The sequence below is a fragment of the Salvelinus alpinus genome, chromosome 29, assembly GCF_045679555.1.
Source record: "Salvelinus alpinus chromosome 29, SLU_Salpinus.1, whole genome shotgun sequence".
Taxonomy (NCBI): Eukaryota; Metazoa; Chordata; class Actinopteri; order Salmoniformes; family Salmonidae; genus Salvelinus; species Salvelinus alpinus.
The window spans coordinates 39,502,261-39,515,633 of NC_092114.1; the positions used below are offsets into that span (position 1 = coordinate 39,502,261).

Consider the following 13,373-nt stretch of genomic DNA (forward strand, 5'->3'; position numbering starts at 1 on the left):
GCGTAATTGTGTGCGGGTAATGTTTGTGTAGCCTATGTTTGCCCATTTTTTCATTGTGTGCTCATGTGTGATCATGGTCAGGAGATCAACATGGTGGCAAACCGCATGCTTGTTATAAAATGGTTATAAAATGAAAGGAAGCCCGTGATGATGGGTCTACCACTATCGTCCTCTCCTCTCCTTCTAATCCACACACCTTCCTTCCTCAGTCGCGCAAAACACACTATATTCTACAATAAATAATTGCTTTTGTCTGGAAGGAGTTTGGGGGGGGGGTCTCAGCGCGTGCCCTCTCCTGCGAGGGGGGTTCCTGAAGGACAACTAGTCGCTTCTCTTTTTTTCTGTCCCTCTCTCTCGTTCGTTGGACATGCGGATGTCATCTGTCAAATGGAGTGGGGCGTAAGCGGGGGGAGAGGGAGAGAACGGGGACAATAAACCTCACCGCACCATTGTGGTGTCTATGCGAAGCTGAAATCAAATTCACATCCAGAACAGATCCCCGTCTCCATTGTTAGAATAGGCTTGGTAACCGATATGTTGAACAATATTAATAATGTTTTATCCACAACTGAGGTTATATTTATTTTGTGACTTTTTTCACCCTCCAGTTTGGTTATTGGCATTGTCAATGCCTCTGGCTTTTTATGACATAGGCCCATAATTTATCGATAACTCATTAACAACACCACAGAAGCAGTGAGAGGAAGAGGTATAGAGAGAGAGAGATCAGGCTCAGCGCTTTCGATTTTCCCATATTGACTGCGATGTTTAGCGTATAGATTTTTCTATTTAAAAAATCTATGTCGGCAATAATCTTGAGTGTAAGTGCGCTGCACAGATTGTGGCTTTATAACTGACAGCACAAAACGTATCGGCGGAGGGATGGGAGGGGGCGTGGGTGTAGGTGTAGGAATGGATGACTATCCTAAAATGTGCACATGCTAGGCTACAGCTGTAGAAGCTCACAAACTGACCAAAACACCTGCAGTTAAGGGATCTTTACGCACACAACACAATGATGTCCAAATGCCCCCAATTCACCAATTTAGTATCTCTATAACTAGCTCAATTACTCATACCATAAGACTACTGTATTACTATGCTGGCAATGCTGCCTATGACCTTGCAATGCGTAGATTTAGCCAAGGTAAATGTAGGGGGAGCGATGCGAAAAATCACCTGAACAAAAATACACCAAACACCAACTCTGAATACGTGTCTATTGTGTAAACCAATCGATTAGGAGACCATCACGATTATTGGCATCATTGTGAATTAAGTTTAATCAAGAGATCAATGCAGAGTATAGGTCATTTTATATGGGATTAGTAAGAAAAAGGGAGAGAGCAGGGGTAGAAGGAAGCGGGGGGAGGAAAAGAAAGAGGGGGAGAAAGGGGGTGGGGGACTGTAGGCTGTACGGCGGGTGCTCTCTCGCTTCAATGTTGCGAGCAGCGTTGTCAGAGCGCTTTCAGACTGGAGGGAGTCGGACCGAACGAACTGGGGTTCCCAAATAACGGGAACATTGAGACAGACACACAGACGGATGGCGGGACAGAGCCAAAGAAAAGATACCGCATAACGGGTACCGTGTTTATGTTTTTCGTTTAGCTTTCATTTCGTAAAAAAAAAAAGCTGGTATATTTATTTATCTTTTATTTATCGATTGATTGCGTTTTAATTACCGGCCTGTGACAGAGAGGGGGAGGAGCGAAAACCAGAGGCGTCCCTGTGTAGCCTTACTTATTATTTGATTATTTAAATGTTTCAAATAATGTCATTGTATATTTTATCATAATGCTTCTTGTGTGCATGTATTCGTGAGCTGACCATAGCCATTTCTGCTTAGAACCAAATATAGAGAACCACAAATAACAACACCACACAAACAGTTGTTAACCTTTTCTGTTCCGACCATACACCTGCTACAACGGACAGCGAGAAAGTACAGTTTTTCATCAAAGTAAAACTGGAGAGATATTTATTTACAAGTGTAAACCAAAGCAAAACCGATCGAGGTAAAAGAGGCCACTGTGACGGGAAGAGTCGCACACCTGTCGTGATAAGCAAAACATATGGAAATACCTTCAAGAATATAAAAAGGAATACTCCACACAGTTCATATCTAGGCTATTTTGTAGCTACATACAGGCCTAACTTTTACCAATGAGAGAATACCAGCGTTAGAGAGTCTATTAATTCTGTTAATGACTAATATCAACAGAAGCCTATTTTACATAGCTGGCGCTGTGTATCCGGTATCCCGACTATCCGTCTGTGTGTTAGTCTCAAGTGAGCACCGTTCACTGAACTGCTAAGGGACCATATATCCACATCGATATGACATAGATAGAGGCACAAAACCAAAAATGTGAACGTAGCATAGGCTAGACACAAACTCAACCAAATATTCTTACTACCAAACATATTTTGAAACGTCTACCTGGAAAGCATACGAAGAAAAGCAACAAAGAAGAGAAGACAAGCGCAATTCGAAGAAAACTGCAAATAAAAACCAAGAACGACAGCGGATCATGTTTGTTCCCTTGCCGGTGCCGTTCGTCTTTCAGAGAACTGCTTCCGACTTCAGCGCCTGGCGTCTCAAGTCCCCGCTGGCTCTACGCTCCAGCTCCGGTAAGACCGTTACTTATCCCGCTATAGCTGTTTCATTGGCCATGCTCCTCTACATTTCACATACATGAAAAAAAACTTGGTCGGTCAGCTAATAATTGTCCACTGCACTGGCAAGTCCTTAGACCACCTCTTGATTCCTCAAAAAGGATGAGAACATTTAGCTTGAATTGTTTATAGACATAAGTTACATTTCTGTCCGAGTCGAATTTTCCTCCAAAAGACATTAGAATATTTGTATAAAAATCCAAAGTGTAAAAAAACATCTTATCCCCAAAATGTTGTCAAGAAAATGTGGTTCATTATTTACATCCTTTAAACATTTGCCTATGTGCTGTGTCCCATGCTGTTCCCAGACCGTTTTCTCTCCTCACTTCCATCCCCATCTGTCTTCTCCGCTCCGTCTGCCTCTGTCTATGCACCCGTCTCTCCCGCTTTCGTCTCACGGACGGTTAAGGGAATATTCATGGTAATTTATCGACCCAGCGGAGATCGATCCCGGGGCCGCGGGAAAAAAAGAGGGATAGAGAGTGAGAAACCTTGCGACAAGGCTGGGAGTGGGGAGTGGAAAAGATTGAACGAATTACAGGCCATTCTACTTTAATTATCATATTCTCAGTCAAAGTGTTGATGCGTAAAGTTGATAGGCCTAGTCAGGTTAGGTAATTATCAATGAATGACATGAGAAATGATTGGTGACTGTAGTGTTGCAACAACCTGTGGAGTATATGAACTATCTTGTCTTTTACGATCTTTGTCACTTTTTGGTGGAGGTGGTTTTATCTAACAACGAGGAGATAGGGAAGGGGGCGGGAAGATGATGCTGTCCCTGTCTCCATCCAAGTGGAAAATTCAAATGACAGATGGGGCCGAATATATGCTCCTCTCCAGGGCTGTGATGATAATGCAGGCTATCTACTTAACTACATGTCACCAGGAGAAGAACGGTTGAAATTTTTAATGAGCACTGGTTGTGGTAGCCATGCAGGAGGACGGCTTGACAGGGCACGTATGTCCTTTGCTTTTGTTGTGACAGAGAGGGGTGGGAAGAGGGGACAACCGTTATAGGTAGGTCACTGAATGAAATGAAGGTAAAGTATAGGTTACGAGTGAATAATAATTAACACATTTTGGAAAATGTTTCAAATGGGATTAACAAAGTATAACATTCGTGATGTGGTTGAGGGTTAACTAAAGTAAACTCAGTTTACACCTTTTTTATTTTGTGAAAAGGGGTTATCCACTTATAATGCTAGATAATAATTTATTTGCATATGGGTTTACCCACCTATTTACCCCTAATGTTCAAGGTTGACCCAGCTACATCCCTGGGTAACACACCTACATCCCTGGGTAACACACCTACATCGCTGGGTAACACACCTACATCCCTGGGTAACACACCTACTAGCTTATGCCAGTATAGAGGTGTGAGTGAGTAGCCTATAAAGTGAACATACTCCCGTATGCAGGCTTGAATAGAAGGGTATAAGTCAATACTGGTAGAAAACATCAGTGGTAGAAAAGTGAATATACCCCCTTCTTTTCTTCTCTCTACTTTCATTCCTCCATGTCCCATGAGGAATTGGGTAACAACATAAAGACACAGATGGTCGGTCAGCCAATAAAGAGCATCTAACATAGAAGTATCTCTCGCTCTCTCTCTCTCTCTCTCGCGCTCTGTCTTTCTCTCGCTCGCTCTCTCGTTCTGTCTGTCTTTCCTGTGTTCCCTTTGGGCCCGGGTGGGCTTTCAATTGGATTTTCCTGGTGTTTTGGTCTTGCCCATAAGCCTGTTTAGCTAAGTCTGTTACCCACACTTCCCCTTCTGATCTAAGGTCCAGATGATGGGCAGAGAGAGAGGGGGCTGCTGGGGGTTCAATCCCAGCATGCTTAGAGGGAGAGAGAGATAGAGGCTAAAGTGGGGGTGTTAAGGAGGGAAAGAACGAGAGAAGGAGGGAGAGAAAGAGAGAGGGTACAAACAGCATACGTTAGCAAAGATGGGCTATTGGGCTACCAAGTGGATCTAAGCTAAGAGCTTATGTGTTAGGTTGACCGTGGTGGTGTGGCAAACCCACTAACCCCATGAAGGGGTTTTTCCGGCCACCATTTTGATGGCGGTTTGTCAAATTATCTTGGAGTTTTTGTCTGGATGTGCATGGCCAGTCAGCAAGCACAGCATTAGGCTAAATGGGACTGGCTCAAGGGTTCAGACATGGTTTGAGATGCATTTGGAAATGGTTTCAGGGTCAGTTTCCAAGTTTAGAAAGAAGGTGAAGTATAGTATTAGAGGTATATCTGCAGTATTAATAGTAGAAGCAAGTAGTACCATATTAATAGTAATAACATATGTTGTTATCTCCATAGAAAGGTGAGGGAAAGGTTACTGAAGTCCCGTTGAAATGGATGGTTTCGTCAGATATAAGTGTGCAAAACGTTTCTTTTCTCAGGTACTTGAGTGTATTGGGACCTGCCATTACCCCGTTAGCGCCTTAGGCTTTGACATTGGTCGCAGCCAGAACAAATCATTAAAAAAAATGAGTTTTATTTGGCTTTATAATCTCCAGAGTTCTTTTTGCACATAAAAAGCTATCACATCCAGAGTGTCGGCACTCGGTCTGGTGAGGGACTGTGCATGTTTTGTAGCTGTGTTGATACTTGCGGTCATGCTATCAAGTATACTGCATGTTTTGACTATCCAGGCAAAACTTTGAGTTTTTAATTCATCAGATTCAGATTCATCATTGTATTTTAACACAACCAAAGGTTGGTTTTGACTTTCGTTACAGCATGGTAAGATAACTCTGATAAAGTGCTCAACAATGACATCCTAGACAAAAATCTATGGACTACCCACTGGGCACTGACATCATTTCAACGTCTATTCCACGTTAGGTCAACGTTTAGTTGGAGAGTTCACAATTGCAGCGGTATAGTATCTAACAGGCAGTTTTCTGGTCCAGCTCCCTAACCACTCCACCAACACACACTGTTGCCTCCATGCTGCTTGATAACTGCCTCCAGCCCACACCCCAACTCCTCACCTCTCTCTGCCCAGGATGAGGCTGTGTACCTGGGCTTGGCGAGGGGAGTGAGGTGGGGGTGGATGGGTGAAGGCTTGGAGGCCTGGATTAATTGGCTAGCATTTATGTGTGTGTGTGTGTGTGTGCGTGCGTGCGTGCGTGACAGCTCAGGTCTGCGAGAGGGCGGACAGGTTGTATACTCGATAATTGCATATTGAGGTCAATTATAGATCTGTGTATGTATCTTATCTGAACCAGTATGAATTCACAGGTACATACTGTCAGAGTGGTTTTAACCTCGCTCTGATATTGATCAGGTTTCATTGACTACTCTCCGTCTGTGTGTCTAGTGTGTGTGTATGTGTGTGCAGCATGTACGTAGCGTGTGTTTGTGAGGGAATGTGGGTCGTGTGTGTGTGTGTGTGTGTGTATAGATCGGATTTAAGGGGGAGCGTTAGCGAGTCCCAGTGCTAACATGATTGCGAATGACAATATGTCCACCAAGGTTTGTTAGGGACATAATGAGGAATCAATAGACACAACAGAGGTGTCAATACAACATGCTTTATTGCATTAAGCCACCTCTCCCATCCCTGCCCCTAACACCGACCCACTCTATCTGCCTCTCTCTGCCTCTCTCGCTCCCTTCTCTCTTGGACACTTAAACACAGCCGCTTCTTTTTTTGGTCCGCCGATAATGAACTCATTGCAGACCACTGATGTAGCCGAGCTGTAGCGATGAGAACTATAAATGGTCCTCTCGATAGAACTAAATATGGAGGGCAGATTTCGGCTCGGCCTCACCGCCCGCCTGCTCCCTAGCTCGCCACCTACTGCCCATGTTACCATGGAGACATCCATAGGCCATTAGACACATATAGTTATAAAGGTAAACACTTTCTCTCTTCTCTCTCTCTGTCCTCCACTCAGCTTACCTTCGGAGCCTTGATGGTCACAAAGACCATTAGGAGCCAAATTGGCCGTATTCAGGACACAATGCTATATTTGACTGGCCTGAGTGAGTGTGTGTATTGGTGTGTGTGTGTGTGTGTGTGTGTGTGTGTGTGTGTGTGTGTGTGCGTGTGCGTGTGCGTGTGCGTGTGCGTGTGCGTGTGCGTGTGTGTGTGTGTGTGTGTGCATGTCCTTGTACATCTTTGTGTGTCTCTGTATGTGTCTGTGCGTGTGTCTTTGTACATCTTTGCGCGCGCGTGTGTGTGTGGAATCTTTGTGAGTGTGTGAGTGTGCATGTGCCAGTGTCCATCGCACATCACCCAAATGATGACTCCAAGCACAGCAGGGCCTCCTTTTCCAATGCACAAACCTCTCAGTGCTCAATGGGCAGTGTCTGCACGCCCGTGGAATGGAACTCATTCTCAACCCCTAATCGAATGCACTTAGCCACGGGCCCCTTTTCTCAAATGAACAAACAAATAGCGTACAAGCAGGCACGTCGTAGGGGGAGCAAGCAATGTCTATACATACAGCTCATACTACATTCCCCTCTCCCTCCCACAATACATTACCTTGGCCCTGCAATAGCACATGGAGATGAATAGCCTAGCGAACTAGCCCCGCCGACTACGCCATAGTGGAAAACCTGCAGGCTTTTCTGCTGATGAGCTGCTGATCTGGGGTCAAGGTTAGCCACCTCTTAATTAAGCAGAATAATTCGATTTCACACTGTACAGCAACATAACACAGTGAGCAAGGGAGGAAAGGAGCGGCGGCGCTTTGGCCCTTTGTGACACACGCTAGGCTGTTATCCCATCCCCTCTTTTGTGTGCTTCTCAATGAGGCCTGGTATGAAACGAGGGAAAAGAAGGGAAAAGCGCCCTGGAGAAAAAAGGACCCGCTCTTTTGATTTCGGGGGGGCTTATCATAACGAGGAAGAATGTGTGACTTTTTTCTATTTTAGTAAGATAGTAGCACCGGGCTAAAGCCCCTTGCTGTTGAATGTAACTTTAGTCGGGGTGAGATTAAAGGGAAAGAGAACGATGCACATTGTGTGTGTGTGTGTGTGTGTGTGTGTGTGTGTGTGTGTGTGTGTGTGTGTGTGTGTGTGTGTGTGTGTGTGTGTGTGTGTGTGTGTGTGTGTGTGTGTGTGTGTGTGTGTGTGTGTGTGTGTGTGTGTGTGTGTGTGTGTGTGTGTGTGTGTGTGCAATGTAATCCCACTCCCCTACACACATAGAGATGTGTTGGCAACAACAAGCCATGTAGTTGGATTAACTAGACACCAGAAACGTGTCCTTTGTGTGGCCATTTCACATGTTTGTGTGTGCCTTGGCAGGCATAATGTTGTGGCTGTTGATACATTTAAGCAATAAAGGGGAATAATACAACTTGGTTCTGTTTGATTGAATTTTGCCCCCCTCACCCATTCCCCTCCACTGGTTGTAGGCTAGTGCAGTTTTGGGAGAGATTTAGGCCCCCCCAATTTAATTTAGAGGATGGGAGTTATGATAATGAAAGGATGAGATGGGAGGTGTGGAGGGGGGGGGGGGGGGGGGGGGGTTCCCTTATATACCTCAGGGACACACTGTCCTTCCTCCCTCCTCCTTCCTCCCTCCTCCCTCCTCCCTTCCTCCCTCCTTCCTCCTTCCTCCCTCCTTTCTCCCTCCTGCCTTTGTGAGTGCAAGGGGTGACTGCCAGGGGTTTGAGTGAAAAATGTAATATCATGCACCCACAAATGTGTGCGTGCAGCAGACAGAAGTAACGTGACAACAATGGAGCGGCTCGGGGGCCAGCGGATGCTCGGGGTCCGGCTTTTAATATATCTGAGTGCTCGGGCGCTTCAACCCCCACCTGCCCCCTATCCAACCCCACCCCCCCACCCCCCATTCTCAAATACATACATGCACTTTACACACACTCACACATTTGCATTCACACATTCAGTATGTATGTATGTACGTACACAGGGATTTATTAACATTGGGTTGAACCAAAGTGGCTGCAGGCTATAGACAAGAGTACAGACACACAGATGGTACAGATTCACCAAACCCAAGTGTATGAATAATCAGATACCAGTACACATCACCATGGACCACTGAGGAGTTTTAGACCCCACTGTGTGTGCTCACAATAGACGCACATTACAAAGGTGCACTCCCTTTGACGCAGACACACATTACAAGGGTACACTCCCTTTAACACAGACACACATTACAAGGGTACACTCCCTTTAACACAGACACACATTACAAGGGTATCCCCCCTTTAACAGAGGCACACATTAGCCTATCAGAGGGGGAAAATATATTTTTATTTACCATGCTCACCTCCTTATCACCGTCTCCCTCTGTTCTTTTTCATCCTCTCGTTTTGCTCCAGGAGAGGAGTGCCCCGTCCTAAAATGAAATTAATCTGTTGTAGTACACCCCCCCCATCCTCCTCTCCCCCTCTCCCCCCCTACCCCCAGCTCAATCTCATTCTCTCTTTGCACTATGGGGAGAATTGAAGTCGTCACTTTAACCTCTCCATATTGGATGTGAATCTGTTAGCCAGCCTCACTCTCGCAGCAACACTCCCCTGCCCTAATCCACACACACACGTACACATACACGTTCACACAGACACACACACACACAGACCGACACACACACTTGACACACCGACAAACCGTCCTCTGTCGCTTTCTCTGGGGGCTTCAATCAAACACATTATTGTGAATCTGTGTGCCTCACCAATGCAGCAGCAACACTTTTTAAAGGCTGCATCGTGTTGAAGGCCCCTAGTATGGAGATATTTAGAGGCCCTTTTTCCTCCACACTTCTTTTTGTTGTTGCCTATTTGGGCTGTGGCCTTTGTTGAACCTAGCCCTTATTAAGAGGAGTGTATTGAATGACGAGGAGCCTGCATTACATAAAGACGCGGGAGAGAGCTACTTCTCCCTTCTCCCTAATGGCACCCCTCAGGGATTTAGTAGTGCAAGTCTGCACACATAGTGCTGAGGTAGGACAGGTGAAGCCGAATCCTCCCCCACCACTCATCCACGGTATGAATATGGTAAGTCTCCAGTCCGCTCGGTGGCATAATTCTCTATAGAAAATGGGTCCTAGTATACCGGTATTCCTAAGGGGGATTTCTTAAGGAGATTCTGATATTTAGGCTAGCTCTCCCTTCTCCTTTTTTTCTGGGGGCTTTTAAAAGCCTAGCTAGCTCCCTCCGATCCAGCTATCTATCTATCATGGTGTTGCACACAGAATAGAACACAGAGCCGAGCACGCAAAGCTAAGGCTGATGTTGGATGGCCCAGTGTTCACTTACTACCCCGAAGTGCTATCTTCTTCAGTCCATGCATGGCTTTTTGTCAGCCGTCGTTCCCCCTCCCTACCCCTCTGTGTAGATAGCTAGCTGTAGCAAGGTGCGTTTAGCCGCTGGCCCTAAGGCAGTAAATTATCTGTGATGAACCATGTGTGGTTGTGTAGCTCTGAGGTTTTTACGACCCATCCTTGTAAAGGCCAAAGACTGCGGTCAGGCTTGATTTTAAAGAGATCATTTGCATTCTCAACATATCCGCTGGAATTAGATTTGAGTATCAAATTATTGACCACTCACACTTTACATTTTATAGGTGGGTGAATCTGTGATAGATTAAATGGGTCTATTTGAAAATGTCTCCCTATAATATATAATGAGTCTATATATATATATGATATATCTTAATTCATATTTGATTGTGCTAAACATGCTAAATATTTCATGGAGAAATCAATTGTCCATATAGATGTCCCCTAAATATGCTTCAATACTCACCCACTTCACCATGTTAAATATGCCCAAATGTTAGCATTTAAATGTAGCTATGCTAAAATATTAATGCTACTATGCTCAAATGTTATGTGCCTAATTTATGTGAGCTGAGGTGTGAGTATGTGTTTGGATGAAATGGGCTAAGTGTGTGTGTGCTTTTACCAGCCCCCCTCTTGGAGCACAGCCCGTGGCCCTTACCCCTCTGCTCTCCTTTGTCTCTCCGTGAGGTGTGCAAGGGGGGTTGACCCCTGACCTTTATCCTTCCTCACTGCCCTCCCTCTGTTGTTCCCCCTTCTGCTAATTCATATGCAGCCGGCCCATCAACCCCATTCTATTCTTCTCTTTCATCTGTCCACGGCCTGGCCTATCTGTTGTGTCACGTCTCAAGTTCAAGGCCCGGAGCTCTGGAGTAGCTGGGCCAGACTGACCATGACATTAAGTTAATTACCTGGCTACTCTGTATATTAAAGACACCGACGAAGATATTTAGACAGTGGGGTTAAAAGCTGTGATCTTTGTGTAAGGGGGCCTTGAAATTCCATTTCTCTTATTTATATTTTAGTAGACACTCGTATCCAGAGCGACTTGCAGGAGCAATTCGGTGTTAAGTACCTTGCTCGAGGGCACATCGTCAGATTTGTTTCACCTCGTCTCCTCGGGGATTCGAACCAGCGACCTTTCACTTAATGGCCTTTCACTTAATGGCTTAACCTCTAGGCTACCTGCCTCCCCTAAAATTAAATTAAAATGTACTAGATGTTGAAAATGCTTTCTGAACAGATGCAACAGATATGATCCAGATTGGTTGGATACCCACTCAGGGTATTTTGTCTGTCTTGGGATACAATTCTCAGTCAAATAGTTAGTTTGGTCATTTCTTTATTAGATTTGACAATGTTTTACATGCAAGCTCATACAAGCTCATACAAGCTCATACAAACTCATACAAACTCATAAAAGCTCATACAAACTCATACAAGCTCATACAAACTCATACAAGCTCATACAAACTCATACAAGCGCTTGTGCACGCACACTCGCACACACACAAACACACACACACACACGCATCACACCCACTCCATTGCCAACGCAAGTGCTTCTATGAAAGGTAGCTCTCATTGTCATTGAACATAACGTAAGGCCCAAACATAAAACCAATCTGAGGAAACGCCTCTATTGTGGAACCATACCGTTATACCCACACAGGTAGAATAAGTCCAAGAAAATGGCCATTGGTTAAAAGCTTTACATTGTGTAAAACCACATTGTGCATTCTTTGCAGAAATTGCAGCTGCACAACTCCCAAGGATGCCCCTCTGAATGCATTGCGGGAAGCAATTTGTGGCCCCTCCGAGCGTTAGCAAATGACTGTGTCCATGGCATTCCTGGTCATAATGGAGCGCCGAGCGCCATTTTCTTTTAGAAGCGACATAATTGAATGATTATTAAGGTAACCTCGAGGTTGTGCTCCTGCTGTATGACTGTAGTCGGTCCGTGTTCAAGAGCTTCCATTCGTGGTGGAAGTATTGCACCGTATCCTACAAATCCCACAAAGCCTGGTGTCCGCAACGTCTCGGGCCGACAGTACGACTGTATTTTATATATATATATTTTTTTACACATCTTTTAGATGCTTTATTGTGAATTACTAAAAGGGGGTGATAGACTACAGTAGAGAGAGAAGGTGTAAGCGAGGATCAAACTCACACCACTGGGTTGAATGAAATGACTAGAAAGACTGTGTGCTGAAATGACTAGTGACAGGGTACCGAATCAAATCAAATCAAATCACATTTATTCATCTAGCCCTTCTTACATCAGCTGATATATCAAAGTGCTGTACAGGGTGCTGAAATGACTAGATAGACAGGGTGCTGAACTGACTAGATAGACAGGGTGCTGAAATTACTAGAGAGACAGGGTGCTGAAATGACTAGAGAGACAGGGTGCTGAAATGACTAGATAGACAGGGTGCTGAACTGACTAGAGAGACAGGGTGCTGAAATGACTAGAGAGACAGGGTGCTGAAATGACTAGATAGACAGGGTGCTGAACTGACTAGAGAGACAGGGTGCTGAAATGACTAGAGAGACAGGGTGCTGAAATGACTAGAGAGACAGGGTGCTGAAATTACTAGATAGACATGTTTCTGAAATTACTAGAGAGACAGGGTGCTGAACTGACTAGAGAGACAGGATGCTGAAATGACTAGAGAGACACGGTGCTGAAATTACTAGATAGACATGTTTCTGAAATGACTAGATAGACAGGGTGCTGAAATTACTAGAGAGACAGAGTGCTGAACTGACTAGAGAGACAGGGTGCTGAAATGACCAGAGAGACACGGTGCTGAACTGACTAGAGAGACAGGGTGCTGAAATGACTAGATAGACAGGGTGCTGAAATTACCAGAGAGACACGGTGCTGAACTGACTAGAGAGACAGGGTGCTGAAATGACTAGATAGACAGGGTGCTGAAATGACTAGATAGACAGGGTGCTGAACTGACTAGAGAGACAGGGTGCTGAAATGACTAGATAGACAGGGTGCTGAAATGACTAGATAGACAGGGTGCTGAACTGACTAGAGAGACAGGGTGCTGAAATGACTAGATAGACAGGGTGCTGAAATGACTAGATAGACAGGGTGCTGAACTGACTAGAGAGACAGGGTGCTGAAATAACTAGAGAGACAGGGTGCTGAACTGACTAGAGAGACAGGGTGCTGAAATGACTAGATAGACAGGGTGCTGAAATGACTAGATAGACAGGGTGCTGAAATGACTAGAGAGACAGGGTGCTGAACTGACTAGAGAGACAGGGTGCTGAAATGACTAGATAGACAGGGTGCTGAAATGACTAGATAGACAGGGTGCTGAACTGACTAGAGAGACAGGGTGCTGAAATAACTAGATAGACAGGGTGCTGAAATTACTAGATAGACAGGGTGCTGAAATGACTAGATAGA

At 45.0% G+C, this 13,373-nt stretch overlaps 1 protein-coding gene across 2 annotated transcripts in view; it reads left to right on the plus strand.

The window, feature by feature from the left end:
- The first annotated feature begins 1,450 nt into the window (after positions 1-1,450).
- Positions 1,451-13,373, plus strand: part of LOC139558699 (POU domain, class 2, transcription factor 2-like) — a 51,960-nt gene continuing 40,037 nt past the window's right edge. For both annotated transcript variants that reach the window (XM_071374025.1, XM_071374026.1), the window contains exon 1: positions 1,451-2,631. In XM_071374025.1, the coding sequence (XP_071230126.1) occupies positions 2,532-2,631 (100 nt within the window). In that variant the 5' untranslated portion in view covers positions 1,451-2,531. The remainder of the gene's footprint in view (positions 2,632-13,373) is intronic.